The sequence below is a fragment of the Dromaius novaehollandiae genome, chromosome 5, assembly GCF_036370855.1.
Source record: "Dromaius novaehollandiae isolate bDroNov1 chromosome 5, bDroNov1.hap1, whole genome shotgun sequence".
NCBI classification, from domain to species: Eukaryota; Metazoa; Chordata; class Aves; order Casuariiformes; family Dromaiidae; genus Dromaius; species Dromaius novaehollandiae.
Window position 1 is genome coordinate 30,925,293 of NC_088102.1, and position 15,447 is coordinate 30,940,739.

The 15,447-nt window shown below is 37.4% G+C and overlaps 1 protein-coding gene across 3 annotated transcripts in view; it reads right to left on the reverse strand.

Annotated features, from left to right (window-relative positions):
- AKAP6 (A-kinase anchoring protein 6) overlaps nt 1-15,447 on the reverse strand; it is a 289,951-nt gene that overhangs the window by 231,407 nt on the left and 43,097 nt on the right. For all 3 annotated transcript variants that reach the window (XM_026095076.2, XM_026095075.2, XM_026095073.2), the window contains exon 2: nt 69-426. In XM_026095076.2, coding sequence (XP_025950861.2) covers nt 69-392 — 324 coding nt within the window. In that variant the 5' untranslated portion in view covers nt 393-426. The remainder of the gene's footprint in view (nt 1-68; nt 427-15,447) is intronic.

Consider the following 15,447-nt stretch of genomic DNA (forward strand, 5'->3'; position numbering starts at 1 on the left):
TGTTTGCATTGCCAGTAGTGGAGGAAACCACCTTCACTTAAAAGTCTTCAATATAGATTTTATCCTACCTTTAGCTGTACTAGGTGCACATCCACATGCTTGCTATCTGAGTCCTGCTGGACAGAGTAAGTCAGATCCCTGACTCTTTCAGATGTCATCCGAAGCCACGTCTCAATTTCTGGCAAGTGGAGAACAATCTTCCAATCTGCCCCAGTGTGGAGAGGAGGAGGTTTTTCATACTGATGTCCAGAATCAAGTTCCTTCATTACGTCCTCTTCCCCATCCCTTTCCACTGTAGGAGTCATGTTTATAAGCATGGGAGATGCATCAGAAGGCATGGGATCCAGTTCCTGTGTTCTCACAGGAGAAAGTGCTACATCCATTGCTAACATGGGCAAGTCTAAACCATCATTCTTTCCAAAATATCTGCAAATATAAAAAGAAAAGAGAACATTGCAATAAAAACATTCACAAGACAGAGCCAATTCCAGCATTTGAGAGGTATCATACTTTTAAAATAGTCTTCACCCTGCAAATCCACAGCAGAAGTTTAAGCATAAATAGATCTTTAAATTAGTTTTCCTGTTTGAGGTAAAAAAAAAAAAAAAGTTATCACATTTCTGACGCTGCAGAAAGTCACCACCTTGGAAATGCCAGTTTTCATTGCTGCAAAACACATGCTGATTTTCTACGAGTATTAAGAAAAGAAACAAGTTTGCCATTGACAAAGCTAACAGAACTTACTGAACTCCAAAGCTAATACAGATCTGTATTTGTAAACTAGCATGTATTAAAACACATTCTGTGGGCTGAAATTTACCACATGCAAAGAAAAAGTTCAACTGAAATTTTATTTCTTTTCCCAACTGTCCACTTGACCTTTGGTTACATGCAAGGAAAATTTTGAAGGTAGATTTGGGGCAACTATTGGGAACACTTGGTTGATTTATTGTAGGCAGGCTTTAGTTTTGAAATTTAAATTCTTGTAGTTTTGTTAAATTAAGAACTGTTGTAATGAGCAACAACTTTGTATCAAAGTTTATAGGATAAGAATCCATAATTAAGTGTCAAAACGTGTACCTAACACTAAAATATCTTTGAAAGCAGCCTTATTAAAGCCCAAAACATCTCTCTTCAATATACTCTTGTAATGAAAGGGTCCCAAATTCTTTTATTTTTTACAAGTGTATGGAAAGTGTTAGAGCACCATTTCTGAAGTTGCTTACTTGTGATCAAATAAAAAGGTTTTCTATAAAGATATGGCAGATAATAATTTGTCTCAGTTATGTGAGTGATGAAAACACATGCTTGTACTTACCAAATACAAATTACTTTGTGAGCATTTATCATGAAAATAAAGTGCAAAGTATGTGTTACAGACAGTGCTTATTTATTTGTTCTCCAATGAAACATACTTTGCTAGTGCAAAATAAACTGCATTTTTACAGATTTAAACAATATATGTTTATAAGGATATATTCCCTAAAATTGCAAGGTTCACATTAATTCAAAGTTTTTACAGAAATAAACTGAAGCTGGACACAGTCTCTCAGGATAACAATTCCTTTCAATACCACTTATTTTCAAAATAGGAATTATTTTTTTAGGAAGAGGTCTTGTCTTCTCAACTTGGTTAATTAGAACTAGTTAGAAAATTAACAATATGGCATTATCTTGGATGTAAATTTTCAAGTCACAAGGAGGAGTAAAAACTTCTATGATAGAAATGAAGCTAGATCATGAGGGATCAGATCAGTTATGAAAATCACAGCTACCCATAGTTTCAGAAACAGAAAATAACTGACCATTACTTGAAGATTCCTGTAATTTCACATTAACCAAAATAGGGCAGTCCTTAAAATTGTCAAAGAAAATTTAATTTCGTTATTAGAAATTTTTCTGTAAAGAGACTATTCTCATAGTATTCGTTACTACTTCTCATAGGTAGCCAGACAAGGGGGGGGGGGTAGATATTTAGTACTCATTTTATTCATTTTATTTCCTATACTGCCACTATTTAGTAAGTTCTTCTGTACATCTGTCACCCATTCAAAATAAGATTTGGAACTGATATTAACCTAGTAAATATTAATTTGGCAGACTTCAAAACAAAATTTTTCATCAGTGCAATCAAGGAAAGGGAGTGAAAGAATCCAATATTCAGAACTTAAATTGTGTCAAATATAACAGCTCTGCAAGAAGATTGAACAGATACTGAGTATTTGCAGATACTGAGTATTTTTCAGATCCATCTCTTCTCACTGCATTTTTTCAACTTAAAACAGCGTTGCCATAAGTCCTCTAAATACACTTCATTAGACAAATCAATTTGAAAACATTTCCTCCTGTACATTGCTACTCATATCCCTGGTTTTACAGCATATAAATCAACTGTTCTAACATGCGAAGCTTTATTAAGCATATTCTTTACATTATTTCCTCCTAAAAATGAAATTTTGGTGAAGCCCGTGTGGTCCTCCCTCCCCTGCGTGTACCATCAGTCAGCTAATCATGCCGGCCCGCAGAAGAGCTGCTCCTGAGTCGCTAAACACCGCAGGAGCACAGGGAGCGCAGCACTTTTGTCGGGGTTTTTCCCCCCTCCACACGCACAGCTGCCCTTTGAAAGATTTTTTCAGCACTACGCAACTCTAGTAAGGACACCAAAGCAGTCAGCAAACAAAAACTCAAACGTGCTCCTTCAGGAGCAAGCAAAAGCCAGCCCACGCGGCATGCAGAGTGTAGCTTTGGCTGTGATGCACTGAGTCTGCAGCCAGCAATGCTTAGGAACCTGCTGACCTGGTTTTTGTTACCACGTGCTTGATTCTATATACTGCCTCTCCAGCATTACAGCTAATACCTCCTTAATCCTCGATGCTGTTAAAGTCAAGTCCTTGGAATCCTTTCCTTTCTGCCAGATCACAACAAGTTGCAACACTTCAAGTAAGAATATGTGAAGAAGTTTTAAAATAGATCGTTCTTTTCACATTCTTTAAAATCCATGGAAAGGTAATACAACATACTGTGGATGCTTACTAATGAGGTCTGTGAAAGCTTTAAAGAGACCACAAGTGCTTGAAAGCAGAAGCTGTTGCAGCTGGAAGTGACTGAGCCTGCACGCTGGTACACAGAGCCGTTACAGCGCTTCTTGGCAGAATGAAGAGAGACCATAATCCAACTGCGCTGCCGCAAGGGCACGCGGAAAGGTTCCCCTGCCCTCTCCGAGGAAGCTGGCACCCAAGGACCGGGTGTGTTCCCAGGAGGGCTCTTAAAGGCGGCCCCGGCACAGGCAGCTCCTCCCCGGCTCTCCCTGCCCCCCTCCCCACGGCTGGCCAAAGCAACGTACACCGTGCCATGCCTGGCTGACAGCCCACGCCAGCCACCGCGAGTACCAGCTTAATGCCCTTCGCAGCCTGGGTATGAAAGGAAAATACTAAATACCCCGCGACCAGGGTGTTTCCACGAAGGCCTCAGGTTGACATGCTGAATAACAAACACCAGGGTTCAGCAGCGACAGCAAACCTGGCACGTGAATCTACCTCAAGCAGTTACGGAGCTCTGAGGCTGGCCAAAACACTTCTGACCAGCAGCAGCTTCTGCCTTCGGATTGCTGAGCATGGGCAGTGAAACCTGCCTCTTTCTGCCAATTCAGCAGCTTGCTAAGGGAACGCATTCATTCCTAAGTTTCTGTTAAGCCGCCAACCCGTGAAGATGACTAAATTAGCGGATGTCCTCACTATTCTCATATAGCCACTCGCAGCTCTCATCCTCTAGTCACAGCCTTTCCCCTCCAGGATATGACTTTTCCACTGCAGCAAGGAAGCTGAAAACAGCAAGATGGGGCACAGAGGTCCTGCTGCAACAGTTCCACTATTTAATGAGATACCATCAGTGATGTATTTTAAATCTCAGCAAAAAAAATTTTTATTGGAAAATGTCTGCTTAAGAGCAATGTTACATTAAGCTGCATTAAGCCATTATATGAATCTTATACATATCTGGTTGATTAAAATACTTGGAGAGGGGGTAAGAATTCATGATCAAGTCAAACAATACCTTTGGATCATATTTTGTGGCATTTGATATGGTAAATGACAAGTCTTTTGATGCTAATTTCACAGATACCAAGGCACCAAAAGGCTCATCTCTTCCCCTCTAGATTCAGTTATTTGACTTTAAACTCCCTTGAAGATAAAACTTCAAGGACCAAAACACAGTATTGTTCATATCCAAAATTATATTACGTTAAAGAACTTTCAAGGAGATGAATTGCAAGTACAATTGATTTTAGGTTTTAAATGCTAAGCTTTTGGAATACAAGGAGTTACTTTCTCAATTTGACCATACTTCTTGCAACTTACAGTTGTGCCTGGGGTAAATCGCTGCAATAAGCTATATGATCTACAGTGCTGGGCGCTTCGCTTCCTGAATTTAAAAATTTGGCCTTAGAGTTTATTATATTTCAGGGCTATTTTGTTTTTTCTGAATTTTAAGATGCACAGATAATGAATTGTAAGCCATTATAAGTATTGCATCATTTAGTAAAACAATGATTAAAACTGAATATATTTTTAGAGTTATGTGTTTCTATGCAAAATTTTTGAAAAAAGGTAAAAGTGATACACTGCCTTGTAAGCAGAACCATTATCGCTGCAAAATTTCTTAATAAATAAATAGCTCAGCTCACTCTAGCTTTGTCATACATCACCTAATCCTAGTAGAGCGAGTGATAGTTTTAGGTGGACAAGCAATGCAAAATTAGGTTCTCGCTCTCCTGTGAACCAAACCCTTTCTGTATCTAGATAAGCTGTATAAAAAAGATGGTTTTAAATTTGCAGGAATACAGCTGAAAATGTTTTCAAATGTCCTGATCAATAAAAAGTTCATACTGAATATTGCCAAACAGTATTACTTCAAAAAAGAACAGCTCAAATTATTTCTGTCACTTCTGAAGCTATTGTTTCAGTCTGCTGGAAAGCTACAACAATTAAAATATGTTATATGGCTATAAGCCTGTACTCTTTCTGGTAGGAGAAAAAGAAATATTACAGAGATGAATTGAGAGAGTATTTTTGCACTGTCTTGGTTCTTTATATACAGTTCTGTGTTTTCATAGATGCTTGTGTAAAAGGTGAGAAATAGTGTGTATGTACATGCACACATAAGCTTGTCTATCTTCATCTTTAGTAAGCACATTAAGCCTAACAGATGGCTGATTACCTTCTACTAATCACATAGGCAATCTCACTTTCCTCCGGTTTTCTGCTCAATCAGATGCTAACGCTTTTATGCAAGACATAGAATGTGTGCGTCAACCATAATACAGTTCATCAATCATCACAAGCCTTGAAAGTCTTCTCTCACTCATTCTGCTCCCCAATGATTCACATTTTCTGTGTTTTTAAAGCACAGCCCATATTCACTCAGACAGCTATCAGATCATCTATGTTTTCCTGCAACAGCAGTTGGTTCCTGTCAAACAAAGATTCATTAAGCATTTTAAGCCATACAGTAGTCCAAGCATTGATCAGTGGTGCAGACACTGGCTCGAGTGAATGTTAATGAGCTCTAATTTTTCTCACTGTCACATATTGTTAAAATCAACCATAGGCTTTATGCAGCCACCTGTCAAGAAAACAATTCATTTTATTCTCCAAAATGCCCCCCTCAAAAAAGCAAGACAAACCACACCAAATAACCAAATAACACCAAACCACACCAGTCTGCTTGCTGACTTTGAAATCTAATGATGCAAATTTTAGCATCAGATTTAATGAGCTCATTGATGTTGCATTTTTAATAGATACTGTCAAAATGAGTATCTTACAAAGCCAACTTATATCTCCGTATCTTTTCCATTTCAATAGTCCCAGGAATTCTCTACCAACTGATAAGGCTTATATCTTTCCCTGACAAACTCTACTGCAAAGATGCACTGAGTTGGTACACCAAAAAACTTAAATATATCATATCAATAACTACATAGAGAATAACTTGAATTTAATATCACATTAACACAATCACTGCTACACTGATTCTATTATTGATTTCATACCTGATTTAACAAATGTAACAATTTCAAAAAGCTTTCACAGAATGTAGTTCCAACAAAGCCAATCATTTGGTTTATTCTCATCATATCAGTCTGTATAAACACATTCTGAAATACTTCCTTTACCATCAACCTACTATTAAACCTAAGTATCAGAATAAACTGGGCAGGAAGGGCAAAATTTTTTCATTTACAATTTCTGGGCCTGCTAATTGATGTGTGTAGACTCTTAGAAGCTACATCTGACAGGGATTACAATGGTGTCTGAACAGGACAGGACATGGACCAAAAAGCCTTGCATTGTAATGCCAATATTAAGCCTGAACAATAATGTGAACCATGATTAAAAATTTTGTATGCGATTGACAACTTCCATTAAGAAGGCTATTCCCAGGACTTCAATGGTAGCAAAGACAAGCCACTGATGATTAACTGAAAATCCCACCATGGATGTTTAACTTTCTGATTATGCCTATAAATCAGGAATTAAGACACTGCAATGACCCCACATGCTCTTTAGTATCTGCTTTTCTTCAGTTTCTCATTCTATTATGAGGTAAAGGAAAATGTAAACCATGCAAAGCAAGTTTTTATCTAGAAACAGGAAACTATTGGGGCAAATCAGGGCAAGTAGAAATTCTAGTGGAGGACTGAGCAAAGGATCTGTCAGAAATCAATGGGACAGGAGTAGAGACTGTGGGACAAACTGACTGAACACTGGCACTGGGTTTGCTATACCCAGGAATTCTGAGAAGCCAAGGGCGAAACAGCCAAATTAAGGGTGGTTTGCATGACCTTTCAGTTAAACTTTCCTGGTTCTTAAGGCAGCAAATGCAACACCAATTTTTAAAGAAAAGTTGTGGGGGACCTTTCCATCTGACTTTTATACCAGGCAAATTAGTAGAAACTGTAGTAGAATTAGATGACACTTGACATCTTTTAGGAAGAACCAACACTGCTTTTGCAGAGTCAGGCCTTTGGAGTTTTCTGGACAGTTCACAAACATATTGATAGGGATAAAACATCTGGTTTGTATCTACTTGAATTCTCTAAATGCTTTTGACAAGATCAAAGGCTTAAGGAATATAAATAGCCATGAGATAAAAAGAAAGGTCTTTGAGTGCATGAATAACTAAGTGAAAGACTAGAAACAGTAGGAATAAATGGAGAGTTCTTGTAATGGATGGAGATCACCAGAGTCTCCCAGGAAGTTGTGCTAGACTCTGTACTTTTCAGCATACTGATAAATAACCTGGAAAGTGGTTGAGCAGTAAAATGAAAGAAGTCTGCAGAAGGTATGAAGTTATTCTGAATACTTAGGACAAACACAAACTCTGAGTTGCAAGACCTTACAAGACTGAATAATTGAACAATAAAATAGGACATGAAACTCACAATAGGCAAATGTAAAGTAATGTGCATGACAAAAAACAATTCTAACTGCACGTGTAGAAGGGGCTCCATGATGAATGTTACTAACTCAAGAGCAAGATCTTGGAAAGCAAACTATCAAAGTTCCATGAAAACATCAACTTAATACTCAATAGCATTGGAAAAGGAAATCAAATATTAGGAATGTTTAGGAAAGGAATAGAGAATAAAGTAGAAAACACAATTACATCACTGTATGAATTTATGGTACATATCTGGAATGTTAGGTCCCCTCATCTGAAAGAGGATACAGAACTGGAAAAGGGTCCAAAAAAGCCAGCTTGAAGGACAAAGAGGAGTGTGAAATCACTTCTGTTCCAAGGACAACTGAGCAGGCCAGGGCTCTCAGCCTGGAAAAAAAAGATAACTTAGGAGGATAGAATGGAGGTGGTCATAAATGATATTCAGAAACATTAAATGCTGCTGTTTTTCACAATCTGGGCCTCTTCATTCTTCAAGAGAACCCCAACCTGCTTTGAACAGAACTAGTCAGTGTATTTTTTATGTGCTCTTAATGTACAAAGGTCTCTAAAATGATAGACCATGATGCCCCTCAGTCAGGGTCTCAGTCATTTGCCCAACTGCCTCACACACCTAAGAGCACTTCAGCTGTCCTGCCCTCTGTGGTCTTTACACATTGCTGTCCAAAGAAGGACCTGAAGGATCCAAGCAGAAACCTAGTTCCCTTCCAGGGACAACATGGCAAAGGACCTTATTAACCTGCAGTTTCCTTTTAATGAAAGCCTTCTTGAAATTTTCAAACAGCCAACAGTCCTGAACTCACCTCTCTCACACTGTCAGTTTATTCAGTGTCTTCAGCTGCTTCAAAAAACTCCAACTCCCTGATCCAAATTCATTTTACATTAGTGTATACATAAAGCCACTAGTATGATAGTGTATATGAGTAAAAGCTTTGGATATAAATCCAGTATACTTGCCATAAGAAGAATTTGCACCCTTATTGTCAAGGGCAGCAAAGTCCAGGAATTTTATGAGTTCTGGAATGTGGACTGTATTACACTCCCTAAAATTTATTGTTGGATTAATACCAGGAACAAAGCAGGTTTTTTTCCAGAGAGAAATGAGTTCACATCTCAAGGGGTACCAATTGCAAGTCTTCATGCAAGCACCAAGTTCACTTAAAAATATATGTAACACTTCTAGCCCGTATTAACTGCGATGATTCTTGAAAAGAACTGCATCCCCTCCCACCAAAAACAATGCATTTAGTTTTTCCTCTGAAATTAAGAGTACTGATACTGTCACAATGAGCCTAGAAAGCCACCATGGAGAGAAAGAAGTGCTTCGCTCCTTTCAAGCTTCTCTACTACAGGAAATATCCCACATATGCTCATGTAAAAACCTAAACACTGATGTATAGTGAAGTCATGCATGAAATAGTGTATAAATTTTATGCACTCTAGGCTTACATCATTTTACATTCCCACTTGGGAAAAAGCAAGGAAACTGGCTGGAAATGTTCCCATTAGACAACTGTTATGAGGTACATTAGAAATAAATTCTACTCTATAACATGTACATTATAAAACATTGCAAAAAGCTGTGTAATGCCAGAATTCACACAGAAGGAATGTGCTCAGAGAATCAAATCTACTGGGAGGAGGAGTACTGTTTCCTATCCATTTCTCACCCAGTGCAGGCTGCCACTGCAGGGTCGCCCTGAAGTAAGAAAGAGTGACTGGGAGATGTTGTGGAGGTAAGAGGTTAGCATTAAAATGGGCAAAGACAAATTAGCTGATTCATGTTAATTCAACAGTACATCAAGATCCTTTACTAGCTAACTGCACCCAACAGCCTTGAGGCATTTGTTGTCCTAATCTTCACTCCAGAACGTCAACAGTAAATAAAAGTACAGTGGCAGGTTTCATACACTGATTCTTCAGCATGTGTGCCAAGGGAGGGTTTGGGGCATGGGTTTTTCTCCTCCTCCCAGATAAAGCCATGCTTGTCATGCTAATGGCCAGTAGTAAGCAACGCATTTGCTGTCACAACTTATTTTTTTCCCTTCAGCAGCAAATAGACTTAGATGGTGAAGGACACAGAATAAATATTCTGGCAGAAGGTGGTTCCCGGTTCCAGAATTTTCTCCAAAGGGATAACGTGAAAGGTCTTAATTTCAAAGACAGCAAAATCAAGTTTAGACTTCGCTCAGTATTAATCTGAATTTAAAGTGGTCTTCAGTATGTATACTCTTTACATAGTAGTTTATTTTGAAAGAGGGTTTTAAAACTAAAATTCAAGTTGCATAAATTTAATGGTAACTTCCTCCATTGCTGCCAAAAACGTAACTGCCAAAGACCTAAAAAGAGACAAATACCTAGCAAGGATGTATGAAAACGATTTCATCTTTTCACCCCTTCATGCAAGGTAACCATCGCCCTTGATGTAATGTTTTCTAGATGTTTTGGAGTAACAAAGTTTGATTACTCCCAATTTTACCACTCACGTCCTGTGTCACACTAAGCAAATTACAGCTTTTTGGATTCTGTTTTCCTGTCTCTGAAAAGGGAACAGTAAGTACCTGTTTTACATAGCATAATGAAATTGAACTAAACAAAGTGTACAAAATAACTTTACTACAGTGGGCACTCCATTGCACAGAGTAATTGAGAAGTGGAGTATATCCAAAATAAGTGGAAAAGCTTTAATAATGCTACTGCTTCCAGGGCTAAACTGGAACTGGTTGATATGACTCAACTCTACCATCCAACACGTTTGCTCATTAATTTCAAAGCAGTGAATACACACAGCAGCTTTAGTTCACAAACAGTAACCTCATGCACACAGCACTAGCAAGTCCCCTAAGTACCACGAGGGCTGGAGAGCCTGATGTCGAGTCGCTTTGTGTCTAGGAAAATTAATGCTGACCCTGAGCTACAGAGCCTGTGCTAGGTGCCTGCAAGCTGCTTAGTCAATACTGAGAGGCAGCTGCTTCTAGCAGGTGACTCAAAGCAAAGTACTTAGCTTTATATGCAATGCAGCTCCCTAATCAGCTGTTATTAATTACTCTTTGGAAGCACCAACCTATCCCTGCTGGTTTAGAGGGACCTAGACTCATATCTTTAAGTTACCTAAAATTAGGTAAATACTCTTCCCACATCCTTACCGAGTGAGACATAGGTCAAAACATTGACAGAGCTGTTTCACACAGGATACGGTTATTAGCTTGTGTGTAGTGCCATACCACCACAGGTACTTGGCCGCCTACCAAATCTGACCCATGTCCAGCCAGGTAAGAGCGCAGAGAAAGAGAATCCACTGTTTGTACACATCTGTGTGAACATGATCTTCAATTCTTAAGCTGGTAATATACTTTTTGAAAATTTATCCAGCATCAAAATACAAATTAAAGTTTCCACTCCCTAAAACAAAATGATTTACAGAGATTTCATTAATGATGCATAAAATTGTGTGCTGCTTGCTTGAACTGCTCTTCCACCAATGGGCACAAGGAGTCTCGTCACCAAGAGTGACACAAAAATTAGTATCAACCTCTTCCAACTCCAAGCAAGAATACTGTTAACGCACTTTAAACACAGCTACCTGCAAGTTACCAACTTTGAAGCTACCTAAGAGCTGCTGCTGCTGCTGAAATACATAGAAGTCCACTTGCTTTGCAACATTAAATTTTATTCTAATTGTGCTTTAAAGGCAAATTCCCTCATTTCAACTTCAGGATACAACTCAACATTTGTTAATTATTTAAAAAAGAAAAAGAAAAAAAACCACACCACCCCACTCAGGTACTTCACAAAACATCTTATCACATCACTTACAGAACACCAATTCAACTTTGCTTCTTTAATTATATTTACCTAGTGGCTGAGAATAGGACATTTTTAAATGAAGGTCTTGCACTCTATAATTGATTCTACAATTCTGATCTGTAATCATTAACCTGAGAGAGGAAATAAAAGGACTTCCTCCTATAAAAGTTTCCCATAACTAACCTCTTCCAATTATTTGATCAATTAAATAAATTGCCCTTTTTTCTCTGTGAAAAATGTCAAGAGCAAGGGCTTTGTTCAAAATTTCATTTTACCTAGATTTCAAATGTTGTTTTAATTTGCCTTTTTTCATACCACTTAAAAAAGGGGGATGGTCTTCTCCTACAAAACAGGAACAATCAAAGAAATACTATTTTTCTACAAATGCTGTCACTTAAAGAAAAAAACACTATGTTTTGATGCGGACAGCTGTCACTGAAAAATTTCGGTCAGTCCTGATGTTTTTTCCAGAACTTTCCTGAAACCAGCACTCTTAAGATTTCTCCTATGATACTAGCTCTGTTGCAAATCTTGGCTCTGAGTTAGAGAACTTAAAACAACATGTTTAACTTCACACTCAAGTTTTCTAATAAATACATGTTAATCACTTAAGACAAATCTGACTGTTATTTTAGAGAAAATAAAGCTATGCAGAAGCAAAGTAAGTTTATTCCTTTTTATCATGGAAGACTGAGAAATTAATTTCCTGCATCAAACAACATGACCTTAGTCTAGAGGACTAGACAAGTAGAACTGGGCAAGGTTACTCTGGCCTATTTTCAAGCTCCCATTTCTTTTCCTCCTATATGTGCCACACAAAGTATGTCAGTCATAGTCAACCTCTAACTATACTGCGAGTCAGAAAAAATTAGCAAGATGGTAAAATACAAGACTGAAGGTTTCATAAAACAAATATGCAATTTCCTGCCTGACATCCACACCACAAAAAAAAAAAAAAAAAAAAAATCCAGCTTTCAAAGTTTATCACCACAAAGAACTGAATGTTATCAAACAATAAATGAATAGGCCGCAATTTCTACTCACGTAGCTCAAGCAGTTTCTTAACATATTTCTTAATATGTTAACATATGTTAACAATTCATCCTTATTGTAGCAAGGAGAAACTATCAGCCACTGTTCATGAAAAGTAATATATTCATGCTTTCTGTCAATAAGTTCATCAGGAGAAAGAAAATAAAGAAAAATATCCCTGTTTTAATCTTGCAAGACATACTTCTCAAAGTCCAACAGATTAAATTGGTACATAAGATATTCACTTAAGAAATCCCCACAAATTGCAAACAGGTTTTGGTAAAAGTTTCGTTGCAAAGCTGAATTATACCTATAATTACAAGACTGTTAAGAGGGATGGAACTCTCTATTCCTAAAGACAGAGGGGAAACCAACACTATTCAGCATCACATATAAAAAAATTTTAAGGATGTTTTCCTTATTTTGTATTTGGTGTACTGTTATCAAAGGATGCACCAGCCCATATTCTAAGGATGCATAAGCAGGACTAGATATTTTTGGAAAGAGCAAATATTAAAAACTGGGAGTTCCACTGTAGTGAAAAGGGACTCTGAATAGAAGTAGAGAAGGGACTCTGAATCCTGCTTATTCTGGATACCTCTCTCTCTTCCTCCCCACATGATTTTGACTTCTGTATGAGTGATTCAATAAGAATGGACCAAAAAGTCACCAGAAAGCATTGATTTTGGAGTGAAACCCAACAGACAGTGATGGCACAGAGGTGACCTTGCAATACCCACAAAAGACGATCTCAAACCTGACCTTGCACAGTGCATCCTGACATACAAAGGAAAAACAGGATCACAGAACTAGAGCAGCTGTACAGTAGACCACATAAAAGAGAAGAAAGATGGCAAACTCCAGCCACTAAAACTACTTGCACACTGGAAGAAAGTTTTGGATATTCCTCGATTCAGATTCTTGGATCCCAACAAGTCTGACAACATTGTTGTCTGCCCTGTTATGGCTGGGCTGCATTTACTTTGCGTACAAGATGTACAGACAGTTGTGATGTTCATTTTCTCTTACTATTCTCCTCCAATAAAAGATACATGCATCATATTCCAAGACTTCTCCGTATGCTGTCAAGCACAGATTTCTCCTAGAAACATGACCAGGGAGTTGTATTTTAATTTCCCAAAGTCTAAAAGATTTGTACTGCCCCAAATAAGTTCTTAAGATATAATTTGTTTTGTATGAGTAACTTGAAAGCAACGGCTCTTGACCCTGTCCGTTGCCACCGACAGGTGGTCAGAGTATGACACCAGTGCATTTTATGAGCAAATGACCTGGCGCACACTCCTCATTCACTGCAAGTCTATGGAGTCCAGCTCTGGTAAATCTGCTCAATACTCTCATCATTTTCCTGTCATTTTCTTTTTTTTTTTTTTTTTTTTAATACTGAACAATTCATTAATATGAATCACACTTGTGTCAACTGCTCTTTTGTGAGCTACTGAAAAACCTATTAATCACTTCATACAAGCAGCCTCTTTAATGTCACATAATAGTTGTAATAAATTACAAACTCATGAAAATGATATTGATAGGGATGCCATAAAACAGTCCACAGCAGGTACGTTCAGTTTGCTATGCAATTTAAATTTTAGATCAAGCAATTATAGCAAGAGTGGCATCTTGATACATTCTGAGAATTTGAAATACCCATTTGGACTAGCTCTTTTGTCCTGTTAATTTCAAGTCAACATGTATGATGACATGTAGTTCCAATTCAGAAACATTTTTGTCCTGCTACTGAATAAGTGTTCAGTACATGAAAAAGGAAGAGTATAAGTGAAGAAATACCCAGTTATCCAGAAGACAGACCAATTGTTTCCAGTGCTATTTTTCAAAGTTTTATTCTAAATTTTCTTATCTTCTATGATCTCTAAATTTGGTCTAAAAATAAAATAATTACTAGGATAGAATAATACCTATTTCAAAAAGACATTTTTGAGCCTACTTTTATAAAATTTTTGTTCAGAATCATTTGTACTCCACAAAAACAAATTACAAAGGCAGAATTTGTTCAGGAAAGCCAGGTTCAGTTATGAATTATATGCACACAGAAATATGTCTGCAAAAGGTATTTCATACATCCAAAAAATGAGATATCTCAAAACTGATAAAAATCAAAAGTCAGTGTAGGGCCATTTGAAAATTGTCTGCACTATACATGGAAACAAATGACAGTGACTGTGATCCTAGATGCATTTAGAGGAATACTTTTGCTCATGTGAACAATCCTACTGACTTTGTATAAAGTCATCTGCTTCTACAGATGCTTTCCTAGCCTTCAGTAGCAAATTCTGTATTTAAAATACTATGCATTTATTTCTTATATAAAAGTATTTAGTCTGGGAATTGGGATCTCTCCAGATGTCATCCTTCTCTAGATTTGTAATGCTTATGAAATGGAAATTCTGTTATGATACTTTGCTCCTCAGCTGAACCAAGAATTTCAGAGGAATGTAAAGGCTTAAACAAAAAAAGTAGAACTATTTTCTGAAGGCCATATGAAAAACTGAATAAGTACGGGCCTTTAATATCTTTGCTCCTAACATATAGCATCAAAAAACAAAGTCAGAAAGTCATTTAAAATATTTGCTTTTAGATTATCATCTAGGGCTTCTTTCTGAGAAGGTCTGACAATCTATCACTTCCCTTAAGATACACAGGATGTGGTCATGATTAACCCATCAATAATTCCATTAGTCAACATATTGATTAAATTTACTAATGATTTCACAATTTTATTCTGAGGCAGCAACAGAGTTTCAGTTTAGTTAGCTGGTGCTGCCAACTTCCTATGGCACACAACCACACAACTGCCATGTATATACTAATAAAGTATTTCAGAAAAGGAATATAAGTTTGCAACATAAAATAGAACCTTTTTTTTTTTTTTTTGACTCAGAACACGAACTAGTCCAGAAAAAATGGAAAACAAACACAATTTTACAGGCCCTACAGAACTCTGAACATTTAAGATAATCATTGAGAGGGCTCATTGCTAGGTTCTACATGATGTAATAAAAACAGTTTATAAAAAGTAGAATTAAACAAGAGAGACTGAACAAACTCCATGCAAAGTAGCTCATAAAATTCAGCTTAAGGTACTCTCCTTGACAGTAGGTATCATTTCCA